The sequence below is a fragment of the Pipistrellus hanaki genome, assembly GCF_964339955.1.
Source record: "Pipistrellus hanaki genome assembly, chromosome: 3".
NCBI lineage: Eukaryota > Metazoa > Chordata > Mammalia > Chiroptera > Vespertilionidae > Pipistrellus > Pipistrellus hanaki.
The window spans coordinates 189,372,794-189,384,425 of NC_140505.1; the positions used below are offsets into that span (position 1 = coordinate 189,372,794).

Sequence of the window (11,632 nt, forward strand, 5' to 3'; positions counted from 1 at the left end):
CCCCGCCCCTCCCGGCACGCCCCGCCCCCGACAGCGCAGCCCCGCCCTCAGCCTGTCCCGCCCCCGGCGCGTCCAGAGCCACTTCCGGCGCGTAGGCCGAGTGCGTCATAGGTGTGCGCGCGGCGCCGCGCGCTTTCCCGGGCGGGAGCAGCGAAATGGCGCCAGGAGCCCCATCGGGTTGAGAACGCTGGCCCCCCTCGAAGCCAATCTCGCGGGCCGCGGGCCGCCCGAGCCGCTGCCCGGCATGGAGGACGTGGAGGCGCGCTTCGCCCACCTCCTGCAGCCCATCCGCGACCTCACCAAGAACTGGGAGGTGGACGTGGCGGCCCAGCTGGGCGAGTATCTGGAGGAGGTGAGGGCGGCCGGGGGAGTGGCGCTGGGCGGGCGGGGCGCCGCGCCGGGGGCTCCGGGCCGGGGGCTCCGGGCGGCCCGCCATCCGGGCCTGTGCATCGGCCGCCCTGGCCGCGCTGGGCCTCGGGCTCCGCTGCTTCTCCGGCGCCGCCCCGCCTCCCGGCACCATCCCTCGTTAAGTGAGCCTGTCCTGACAGGTCGCTCGCTCTCCATCAGCGGGCTCCGAGGTGGACTTCTTACGGGGTGACCGGCATTTGTTCCATTGTAATAGAATGCATGTGCCTTTTGGGCGTTTGAGAGGTCTGGATCAGGATGTAAGAATCCCCTTCTTAAAATTTACTTTTAACGATACTTGACATACAGTGTTGTCTCAGACTTAGTGTAAGGTGTGCCGCTCCCTTTCTGCACTTGACTTTAAAAAATATATATTTTATTGATTTTTTACAGAGAAGAGGAGAGAGGGATAGAGAGTTAGTAACATCGATGAGAGAGAATCATTGATCAGCTGCCTCTTGCACACCCCCACTGGGGATGTGCTGGCAACCAAGGTACATGCCCTTGACCGGAATCGAACCTGGGACCTTTCAGTCTGCAGGCCAACGCTCTATCCACTGAGCCAAACCGGTTTCGGCTGCACTTGACTTTAACTCTTCTGTTTGGGCTGCTCCATGTCTTGAAGGGTAATGACCTCCATCCTGTCAGACTCAGGGCACGCTGGAAGGGCCATCTGGTCAGCTCTGCAGCAGCTGTTGGGTTGACCATCGCCCCCCCTTTTTTTTTTTTAAAAAAGTATATATATATATTTTATTGAATTTTTACAGAGAGGAAGAGAGAGGGATAGAGAGCCAGAAACATCGATGAGAATCATCGATTAGCTGTCTCCTGCCCCCCGCCCCCCTCTCAATGGGGATGTGCCCACAACCAAGGCACATGCCCCTGACCCGAATGGAACCTGGGACCTTTCAGTCTGCAGGCCGACACTCTATCCACTGAGCCACACTGGTTTTGGCCATCGCCCCTTTTTATTTTTTATTTTTATTTTTTAAAGTATATTTTATTGATTTTTTACAGAGAGGAAGGGAGAGAGCTAGAGAGCTAGAAACGTTGATGAGAGAGAAACATTGACCAGCTGCCTCCTGCACACCCCCTACCGGGGATGTGCCCGCAACCAACGTACATGCCCCTGCCCGGAATCGAACCTGGGACCCTTCAGTCCGCAGACCGAAGCTCTACCACTGAGCCAAACCGGTTTTGGCCATCGCCCCCTTTTAAAACAGGTTTTGGTGTTCTGATATTCGTCCGATTTCATGGCCCACTTTTTCTTTCCTACCCAGCCTCTCAGTGTCTAGCTCCTCCGATGGGGCCTGGGCCATCTCCTTACAGGTTTCCCCTCCGCATTCTCATTTATTCCCAGGATTTCAAATATCACCTGGGATTCTGGGTAGGTGGCTTGGGGAGGGGAATCTCTAGAGCTTAAGGTGGACTTGTTTCAGGGTGACTTCCGGGTCAGCCATCCAAAAGGTTTGGGCATAGATGGGAGGTCCGATCTGGGAGCATGCCTTTGGGAGTCATTAGGAGGAGAATGGAAAGTGAGGTCCTGGGAATGGGTGCCCAGCGGGGGCTACAGTGTCGCCGAAGAGAAGGACCACCTTTGCAGCTCGGGGTCTGGGCCCTCTTCACGTTCCTGCACCCTCTTCACGTTCCCTTTCTTCGGGCGGGCGTAATGTCTGTTCGCGCGGCACTTTCCGGCTGTCCTGCTCCTGCTTCCTCCCTCCCTCTGTCCTTCAGGAATGAGTAGCAGTCGCCCTGCCCTGGTGGAGCCCCCCTTCTTGGCGCCACCACAGGCTTGTCTCCCTTTGGATGGATAGGTCACCTAAGCCTCGTTTCCTAAGTGTCCGCATCCTGTCCGCACACGGCCTTTGTGTGGCGCTGCTCTTCCTGAAAAGCCACCTCCTTCACCCGGGAGAGAGGACCACAAAGCGTGTTAGGCTTAGCTCCGTCGTCACCACTTTGTTCATCAATCTTTTATGGGGCACCAGCATCAAGCGCCGCGCTGACGGCTGGAATTACCCTGAGCTGCTCACTGCGTGGAGGGAGGAGAGACGCCCCCGTGGCCAGACCTCCCTCAGGGTGGCAGGAAGCCTGAGGGAGACTGCAGAAGAGTGCACTGGGCCAGGCTGGGTGGGCGTTCCCGGCAAAGAGTTCGACAGACATGTGCTGTTGGCTGGGACTGCCGGAGGGGCCAGGCTGCGGGGCAGTCTCGATGGAGATACCTGGTAGGCAGCTACAAACACACCCTGAACTTAGGAGAGGGCGCTGCTCTGCACGGGGTTGGGAGTTGTTGGCATGTGGTTGATACAAACTGGGGTTCAGGGGTCACAGAAGAGGGAGGAGGACTCACTTGGAATTGTTTCCTGAGTTTTCTTCTCCAAGGATTGGTGTTTTGTCTCTGTCTTCCCCACCCCTAAGGTCCCCTTCCTCTCTCAGGGTGTGGGGTCTTCCTGCCGGTCTGTCTGAGTCAGCCCTGGCTTGGATGGAGCACCTTCAGCAGGGAGCTGTGTGCAGCACTGGCTGTGTGGTTGGGGTCTCCCTCTTCCAAATACCAGGTTCAGGGGTTACAGGAAGTGGGGCAAAGCACAGAGACCCTTCCCAATCAGCAGACAACAAGTGAGCCCCAAGCAAAGCCAGAACTGTCAGCCTGAGGGGCTAGAGGTGGGGTGGGGGTGGGCGCTCCTGTGGGAAGTGCACCGCTCGGCTTCCCTCAGAACCGGTTTGTGTCTTGCAGCTGGACCAGATCTGCATTTCTTTTGACGAAGGCAAAACCACAATGAACTTTGTGGAGGCAGCGCTGCTGATCCAGGGCTCCGCCTGCGTCTACAGTAAAAAGGTGGGTGCCCCTGGCCACGGGACTGGGTGCTTCAGGGGCCGGCAGGACCAGCGTCCTGTGTGCTGCGGGGCAGGTGGCAGGCTCACCCGCCTCCGACCTGCCTTGCCAACCTCCTGTCTCCTTCCGGACACACGGCATCTCTTAACCCTGAACAGGAGCTTGGAATTAAACGTGCAGGGCCTGCTTCCAAACACCCAACAACGTCCAGGAGAGCCCCGCGGCAGGGAATCATGCAGCCCACAGCGCCTGCTCCCGGGCTGAGAGCCTGCTGTGGCGGGAGAGGGAAGCAGTGTTCAGGGAGCGCCCTCAGGAGGGAAGTCGGAGATGGTCCAGGAGACGGTGTCCTGGCCAGGAAGTCAGAGCAGTAGAGAATGTCCAGAGGGAAGAAAAATGGCCCAAAATGTTGAGTTCAGGGAGTTGGACCCATACACTAAAGACTTCCAAGTCCCTTCTGGGTCTGCAGGTCACGGGGATTTAGCGAGAGGAGGGCTGGACCATTGGCGGAAGGAAATAGAGGCCCGAGAAAGTGCTCTTGAGAAGTTTTATAGAAAAGGGGAGGAGAGAGACTAGGTGGCAATTAAAGCGTGGTTCTCAACCGAGGCTACACTCCCAGCAGCCACCGTGGCCGGGCCTTGCCCGGACTGAATACGTGGGAGCGGGGGAGTGGTGCAGGCATCAGGATTTCTTAAAACATCCTCTGTCGCAGTGGGGATGGGAGCCTGGGAAGTGGTGGTGGAGGAAAGGGGGAAGGGAGGAGGAGGGGAATAGGTGAACAGAATCCCAGAAGGGAGACTGGGTCAGGCTGGCGTTGCCTCATGGCCGGAGCTTGGAGGGATACGGAAACATGGGTGCAGAGGAGTTGGGCGCAGGGACTTGGGGAGTTGATGCCTAAGGCCCCAGTTTTGTAACGGAGGCTGTAAGTCAGGTACTGAGAGCCGGCTACTGGAGAGGACGTTTGGACAGTGGATTTGGGCAAACGTTACAAGTGTTTGCTGAGGGGAATGCAAACAAAAGGTGAATGGAAAGCGTTGGTCTACGGGAGATGGAATGCACCTGCCGGTTCCAGGCACCTCCCCAGGGGGCTTAGCATCCCCGGGGCTGTGTGTGTGTGGGGAGGGGGTGGCAAGTGGACCACGGCGCTGATCCAGCATTGGGAGTTTAGGGGGTGGGAGGTAGGAGTTGCAAGAGCTGTGAAGAGCTGAGTTCCAGGGTCCACAGCAGACAGAGGGACAGGAGTCTGCTTGCGGTTGGCTGGCAGGGGTGTGGTGGATAGGCCTCTGGGCACTGCAGAGCTTTAAAACAGTCAAGACCTGATTGATTTTTGTTCTAGATAAACCCATCGAATCGAATTCCTCTTTCCTGTGTTTGTCCTAAGAAGGAATATCTGCAGCTGGCTTTGAAGGCACCAGTACAAGGGGCACTGATAGGCAGGTAGATGGGCAGGAACGGGGTGTTGACTGGAGTGAAGCCGAGGGACAGGGCTCAGGCTCTGGAGTCGGATCAGCGGGCTTTCCGTGTTGGGAACGGTCTGGACCTGTGGTCAGGTGGGGACCACTGGGTGCATGTGGCTCCTGACCCCTTCACCTGTGACTGGTGTGGCTGAGGAGTTAGTCTTGAGTTTTGTTAGCTGTCCAGTAATGTAAGTTGCTGTAGCCACCTGTGGCTCACGGCTGCACATCAGATGGTGCAGCTCTAGGCTCACAGGCGCTGGGAGCCAGCCCTGGGCCCTGGACTGCGCCAGCTTACTGTGTTCTGAGTTTACTCTCTCTTTTTAATGTTTTAACTTGTATTTTACTTTGAGAGGACATTTATTAAAGCTGGGGAAAGTGACACAAGGAAGGGCTTAGGACAGAAGCAGCGAAAGGGGAGCCGGGTGGGGCTGCTGTGGCCACTGGAGCAGAAGTCACAGCGAGAGCGGCGGCCTCGGGGCTGCTGTCACTCACTGGAGAGCCAGAGGAGGGACCTGGTGACAGGTGTGGCTGAGCCCGGGAAGAGCTGCCGCTGCCGCTGTGCCGCCGCCTGGGGCAAGCCCGTGGGTCTCAGAGTTTAGGAGAGGCGTGCTGTGGGGGAAGGAGAGGGAGGGAGAGTGCGCCCTGAGTTTATTTTCATAAAGTGAGGATAGTAGTGGCACCCGATTCAGACAGGTTAAGTGAGATGAAGCGTGTGGCACACACTTAGAAAAGTTAATGTTTATTATTCCTATTAAGAGGAGTCTCTTGCTCACTACTGCATCAGTGTCCAGTGCGTGAAAGAAAAGACCCCACCCTCCTCCAGCAGAGGGCTGTGTGTGCTCTGCAGGAGAGGGGAGTGTAGGAGGGGGGGAGAAGGAGGTTCACCCAGAGGAAGTGGCCCAGAGGCAGAAGGCGCGCCCCCGATGGTGGGTTGTGGTCAGCATCTCCAAATCCCCACCCTCACCCTAAGGGTGGGGACCCTCGGTTGTGGCTGGAGTGGTGTCAGGTGCCAGAGACCCGGCGGTGGAGGCAGAGGTGGGCTGAGGCTGAGGCCGTGGGAGGGAATGGACCACCTGCAGGCAGGTGTGCACAGGTGCAGGGCGGGACGCACAGCCTTGAGAGTGGGGGAGGAGGGCTCAGCTGTCAGAGCAGTTCTCGTCAATCGGAGAAGTGCTCTCCAAGGCAGGACTTGGGCTGGAGGTTTGGGAGTGGCAGCCGGCTTCCCTGCACGGATGTCTGGGTTGGAGGGCCCTGGGGATTGTGGGTAGGCTCCTTGCTGTGTCCTCACCTCCGCTTCCGGCCTCCAGGTTGAATACCTCTACTCACTGGTCTACCAGGCCCTTGATTTCATCTCTGGCAAGAGGTGAGTCCAGGAGGCGTGAGCCAGGAGGTGGAGGCCCGTGCCCTGCGTGTGGCTGGGGATGCCCCTGCAGCCTCCGAACACCGTGCCCTGATCTCTCCCAGGAGGGCCAGGCAGCTCGCGGCGCAGGAGGACGGGGCCAGCAGGGACGCCAGCTCCAGGGCCGCCCAGCAGGTGGAGGATGAGGTGGGTTTCCTGGGCGCCTGGCTGCTGCCTGCTGGGTGCTTGCTGGGTGCTGCTGCTCAGCTCACTGTCCCCTCACAGTTCCTGTCGCTGGATGACCTGCCAGACACCCGTGCTAACGTGGACCTGAGGAATGAGCAGGCCCCTGGTGTGAGTGCCCTCCCCCGTAGGTGGGGCTGAACGTAGCTGATGGGCTGCTTGTAGAGTGTGGGAATCCATCTGGTTCCCACGCTCACTCACTCTCGGCCCCTGTGCAGGAGGTCACCATCGTCCCCCTCCTGCCCATGGCCCTGGTAGCCCTGGATGAGATGGACAAAAACAACAACCCCCTGTACAGGTGCGGGCCTGGGCCTGGGCCTGGGGGGAGGGCGGCTGCTGGGGGCGGTCTTTACAGAGGCTGTGTTTTTGCCAGCACAGCTGTCAGGGGGAGGTCCTGGCCAGTCGGAAGGATTTTAGGATGAATACGTGCACCCCTCACCCCCGAGGAGCCTTCATGTTGGAGCCAGTGGGCTTGTCCCCCATGGAGACACTGCTGCCCAGGACGCGCGAGGGCTCCGCTGTGGGGCCTGGTGGTAAAGAAGGGTCTCGAGGCTGGGCTCCTTATTGGGTGTCCTGTGCCACCACCTCTGGTCCCCAGGACCCTCCTCCCCAGTCACCTGCCCCAGGCCGGCCTGCTGGAGCTGGTCCCGCTGCCGCCCCCCTCTGGCCACAGCTGGCTCAGTGCAGGGCCCTGCTCTCCTTCCCCAGCCCTGGCCCTTGGGTCTCTGGGAGAGTTATAGGGAGGGGCTGGGCTTCCCTGTCTCACGTCCTCTCTTCCAGAGGCTGGGTGGGCTGAGGAGCAGCCAATGGAAGTCTCTGTGATCAGGAGTCCGGTTCCTGTGCCCGGCATCTCCCAGGAGCCAGGTGAGAAGAGGTCATCCTGGTGGACCTACTGGTGGGGGTGGGGACAGGGCTCTGTGCTGGGGTGGCATGGGAGCCGTGAAACCTTGGAGCTGGCCCCGTGTGCCCAGGCCTTGTCCCCACTCTGCCCGCTGCCCTGTTCGCCCTTCCTCTGGGCAGACAGACGGCAGCACTTAAAGAGGAAGGTGGCTAAGAAGTAAAAGAAACAAAGGGCACAGCAGCACGTTGAGTGTGAAACGCCATGCTCACGTCTCTGGGTCTAATCAACGAAGAAGCTGAGACGGGGAGGGCCTCAGGCCCAGGCCCTCACCTGCAGTCTAGTCTTTGGGCTCCTCCAGGCTGACGGGTCTCTTGCTCCTCTGCCCAGGCACGTCCCCAGAAGACCCACTGCCCGGAGGCGGGGACGAGGACGAGGACGCAGAGGGGGCGGAGCTCCCCGAGGCCCCCCAGGAGCCCCAGGAGCCCAGGAGCCCGCAGCAGGTGGGTGCACACCGAAGCCGTGCATCGGAGAAGCCCTGGGTTTGCCGCAGCCCCACGCCTCCTAGCCAGCTCTCTGGGCAGCGGCCCTCATCCCTTCCCTCCCTGCAGAGCAGCCTGTTACTGTTTTGTTCCCTATCCTAGCAGTGTGCCTTTAGCCCTTGGACTATTTGACATTCCTGCTCAGATGCTCTGGGTTGGAGGGCCCTGGGGATGGTGGGTAGGTTCCTGTCTATGTCCTCGCCTCCGGCCTCCCGCAACATACCTGCCCCCAGAGCAAAGGAGGGGACGCCCTGGGGCTTTTTCTTTGCAGAGCACTGCCCAGCCCAGGAGGTTTGAGCTGAGGGAGAGGCAGGACGCCCTGGAGCCTGTGAACCAGCTGCAGGTGAGGTGGTGGGGCTCAGATCCCTGACCCCACTAGCAGGGAGGGTGTATGCCTGAGGCCTCACCACCCATGTCTTCACTGCTACCTGCCGAGGCCCTTCCACCCTTGGGTCCTGGATTCCACGTGGCCTGGCATCCACGTGGCCGTCGTTGCCCTCAGTGCTGGCCTTGGGGGAAGGGCGTGTGTCCCCCACTCTCCCCGAACCTACTTGGTCTCTGTGCTTAGGAGACCCCAGACCCCTGGCAGAGCCTGGACCCCTTCAGTTCCCTGGACTCTAAGCCCTTTAAGAAAGGTAATTGGGTAGAGGACAGCTATACCCAGGGTCTGTGGCTGGGTTCATGGGGGCACGGTGGTGAGTGGGGTATGCCCTGTACCCACGGGGAGCCTGGTGGGGCTGTGCTTCCTCGTGTGATGGATCCCAGGGGGTGTGGGCACTGGGATCTTCCCCGGGGCCTGCAGTGGTGCCCGAGACAGTCCGTTTGCCCCCCAGGCAGACCCTACTCCGTGCCTGCCTGCGTGGAGGAGGTTCCAGGACAGAAGCGCAAGAGGAAGGGTGCCACCAAGCTGCAGGACTTCCACCAGTGGTACCTGGCCACCTGTGAGTGGGTGTGTGGGCCTGGGCCAGGCCAGGGCAAGAGGGTGCAAGGGGGCAGGAAAAGACTTGATCTGGCTCCTGACGACCCAGCTCTCTTGCAGATGCTGACCATGCTGACAGCAGGAGGCTCCGGAAAAAGGGCCCATCCTTTGCAGGTGCGACAGCCCAGGGTGCTCCTCTGAGGGATGATGCTCTGCCCTCCTCCTCTCCGTCTGGGGATGCCCAAGGCCTGGGTGGACCCGGGTGGTCTAGGCAGGATGCGGGCACCCCCTCACAAGGCTTTTGTGTGTAGACATGGAGGTCCTGTACTGGAAACATGTGAGGGAGCAGCTGGAGACCCTCCGGAAGCTGCAGAGGAGGGAGGCAAGTACCTGCCACTGGCCTCCCGGCCCCGGATGGGGGAGGCAGCAGCGGCTCACACATTCTCTGCACAGGCAGCTAAGCGGTGGCTGCCGAGGGCCGAGGAGGAGCTGTGGCCTGTGGAGGAGGACCGCCTGGAAGACTCCCTGGAGGAGCTGGGGGAAGCAGGTGGGTGCTCACAGGGTGGTGGGAAGAAGGGGGCTCAGGACTGGCTGCCTGCTCACCTGCCTCCTGCCGGTTCCACCCCACCTCCCAGCAGATGACTTTCTAGAGCCCGAAGGATATGCAGAGCCTGACAGGGCAAAGCCTGAGGACGCTGCAGACCTGGGTAGGTCTAGGGTGGGTGCTGGCCAGGTCCCCGTGAGGCTGCCCAAGGATGGGAGAGAGGGAGGGAGGGTGTGGCCTACACCTCCCGCTGCCCTCCTCCTCCAGAAGCAGAGGCCATGCCGGCATCCCTGAGCTACGAGGAGCTGGTCCGGAAGAACGTGGTAGGCCCTGGTTGGGGGGCCGCGGGGGCTGGGTGATGCCAACAGAGGCAGCAGCTCCCGTCCTCCCCAGGAGCTCTTCATCGCCACGTCTCAGAAGTTCGTCCAGGAGACGGAGCTGAGCCAGCGGGTCAGGGACTGGGAGAACAGCATCCAGCCCCTGCTCCAGGAGCAGGTGAGGGGACGGGGCCAGCCTCTGCTCGGGCCCGGAGCCCCGATGCTGCAGGGTTTGACCGGGACTTTGCTCTCCCTCTTGCAGGAGCAGCACGTGCCCTTTGACATCCACCTTTATGGGGACCAAATGGTCTCAAGGTTCAGTCAGCTCAACCAGTGGTGTCCCTTCGCGAAGCTGGTGGCGGGCCAGCCTGCCTTCGAGGTGTGCCGCGCCATGCTGGCCTCCCTGCAACTGGTGAGTGGCCCTGGGCCTGGGCGGGAAGTGGTCCCTGGCTCTGCTGACTCCCTGTCCTTACAGGCCAATGACCACACGGTAGAGATCACCCAGCAGTCCGGGCTGGAGGCGGCTGTGGACACCATGTCCCTAAGATTGCTCACGCACCAGCGGGCCCACAAGCGCTTCCAGACCTACACCGCCCCCTCCATGGCTCAGCCCTGAGTGGGCAGCCCTGACCCCACGATGCTGGGCACAAGTCTGCTCATTTCACACTTGCTTCCTGGCTGGCCCAGCCTAATAAAGTGGTGTTGCCACCCCACCCACCCCTTTAAAAGGCTCCTGTGTAGAGCACCCAGCCGACATCCAGGTGCTGGGCCCCTCCTCCGTGCCTCCCAGGGCAGCTGGTACACTCAGGCACACACGCACTCCGCCACAGCCTTTAATGACGCTCAGGGCAGGACGCTGCGGAAGACAGCCATGTGGCGCCGCACACTGTCTGCAATCTGCTCGGCCGACCTGGCCCGGCCGTAGTAGTCTGTGAAGAGGCCGTCGGGGTTGAGCAGGTAGATGGCGATGGAGTGGTCCACGATGTAGTCTTGGTCCTCGTCCTTGGGGCCGGCACTGTAGTACACTCGGTAGCTGCGGCTGACCTGGGCAACCTGCTCTGCAGAGCCGGTCAGGCCCAGGAGCCGCGGGTGGAAGTCCTGCACGTAGCGGGCCATGGCGGCCACGTCGTCCCGCGCGGGGTCCACGGTGACGAAGACGGGCTGCACCGGGGGCAGGTCCGGCTGGGCCTCCAGCTGCCGCACCACCTGCACCAGCTTCTCCAGTTCGTCGGGGCAGATGTCGGGACAGTGAGTGAAGCCAAAGTACATCAGCACCCACTGGCCTCGGAAGTCGGCTTTGCAGCGAGCCTGGCCCCGGTGGTCCAGCAGGCTGAAGTCTCCCTGGCCCACAGAGGCCTGGCGCAGGGCCTCTGTCCGCCGCCGCTGCTGCTCCCGCTCCTTCTCAGCCCTCAAGGCCAGCCAGACCCCCCCCAGCCCCGCCCCAAATAAGGCCGTGACCAGCAGCCTGGTTCGCAGCCCAGGTCCCCGGGGCTGGCCCTGCCTGCCTGTCTCTGCAGGGCCCTGCCCTGACGAGAGCCGGCACCTCACTTGGAGGACCTCACCTCCAGGAGTCCTCAGGAGGGCGGAGGCCTTGAGCTGGGAGAGCCCACGTTGAGCCTTGGGCCGCTGAGCCAGCAGCAGCAGCAGCAGCGCAGGCCTGATGCTCCTGGAAGAGGGCAAACATGTCAGCAGTTGGAAGGTGCCTTGGCCTCCTGGGTCATCTCCCATCATTGGGAAACAGGCCTCCACCTGAAGGACCAACCCTACACTTAGCCTCAAGCTATCCCAAATGGCCACCCAGGGCTCTGCTGAGCTCAGAGTCGTCTCCCCTCTGAAGCTGAGAGCTCCAGCTTAGGAATTAGAAGTCCAGCCTGTCACTGCTGTCCTTTAGGCCAGTGCCTCATTCTGCCTCCGCCCGCCCTGGCCCGGGCCCGCAGCTCCAGACAGCCTGGCACTCACCTGTGTTTCAGCATCTGAGCCGCCTGAAATCCCAAGTGCCGGCTTGCCTGGGTTCCTGAGCACGTGGGCTCCGGGCTGGGTGACCTTGGGCACGTCCCTCAGCCTCTCTGTACCCGCCTCCTTTGCAAAATGGGCTCAGCGCTGCCGAGATGTGCCTGACCGGCGAAGGCCCCTGCGGAGACCCCTGAGCCCCTCTGGGCGCCCCCTCCAGACGCGCGCCAAGCTGGACCCCGCCGCAGGCC

At 61.2% G+C, this 11,632-nt stretch overlaps 2 protein-coding genes across 4 annotated transcripts; one reads left to right on the forward strand and one right to left on the reverse strand.

Annotated features, from left to right (window-relative positions):
• Positions 1 to 94: 94 nt before the first annotated feature.
• On the forward strand, positions 95 to 10,144 carry NCAPH2 (non-SMC condensin II complex subunit H2). 2 transcript variants are annotated; one of them, XM_084879687.1, is made up of 20 exons: positions 95 to 352; positions 3,137 to 3,238; positions 5,997 to 6,052; positions 6,154 to 6,235; positions 6,314 to 6,382; positions 6,490 to 6,569; positions 6,650 to 6,804; positions 7,052 to 7,135; positions 7,500 to 7,612; positions 7,923 to 7,994; positions 8,220 to 8,286; positions 8,485 to 8,592; positions 8,691 to 8,744; positions 8,882 to 8,956; positions 9,028 to 9,117; positions 9,206 to 9,277; positions 9,382 to 9,437; positions 9,508 to 9,609; positions 9,694 to 9,843; positions 9,907 to 10,144. In XM_084879687.1, the coding sequence occupies exons 1-20, from the start codon at positions 245 to 247 to the stop codon at positions 10,045 to 10,047; spliced, it is 1,836 nt and encodes a 611-aa protein (XP_084735813.1). In that variant the 5' UTR covers positions 95 to 244; the 3' UTR covers positions 10,048 to 10,144. The 2 variants fall into 2 exon arrangements, with proteins under 2 accessions (XP_084735813.1, XP_084735814.1); XM_084879688.1 differs by having other exon boundaries at positions 100 to 352; positions 9,209 to 9,277.
• Positions 10,145 to 10,247: 103 nt separating this feature from the next.
• SCO2 (synthesis of cytochrome C oxidase 2) lies at positions 10,248 to 11,566 on the reverse strand. 2 transcript variants are annotated; one of them, XM_084879710.1, is made up of 2 exons: positions 11,391 to 11,566; positions 10,248 to 11,094 (listed from the first exon to the last, which is right to left on the reverse strand). In XM_084879710.1, the coding sequence occupies exons 1-2, from the start codon at positions 11,402 to 11,404 to the stop codon at positions 10,275 to 10,277; spliced, it is 834 nt and encodes a 277-aa protein (XP_084735836.1). In that variant the 5' UTR covers positions 11,405 to 11,566; the 3' UTR covers positions 10,248 to 10,274. The 2 variants fall into 2 exon arrangements, with proteins under 2 accessions (XP_084735836.1, XP_084735835.1); XM_084879709.1 differs by having other exon boundaries at positions 10,248 to 11,097; positions 11,391 to 11,527.
• Positions 11,567 to 11,632: the final 66 nt, after the last annotated feature.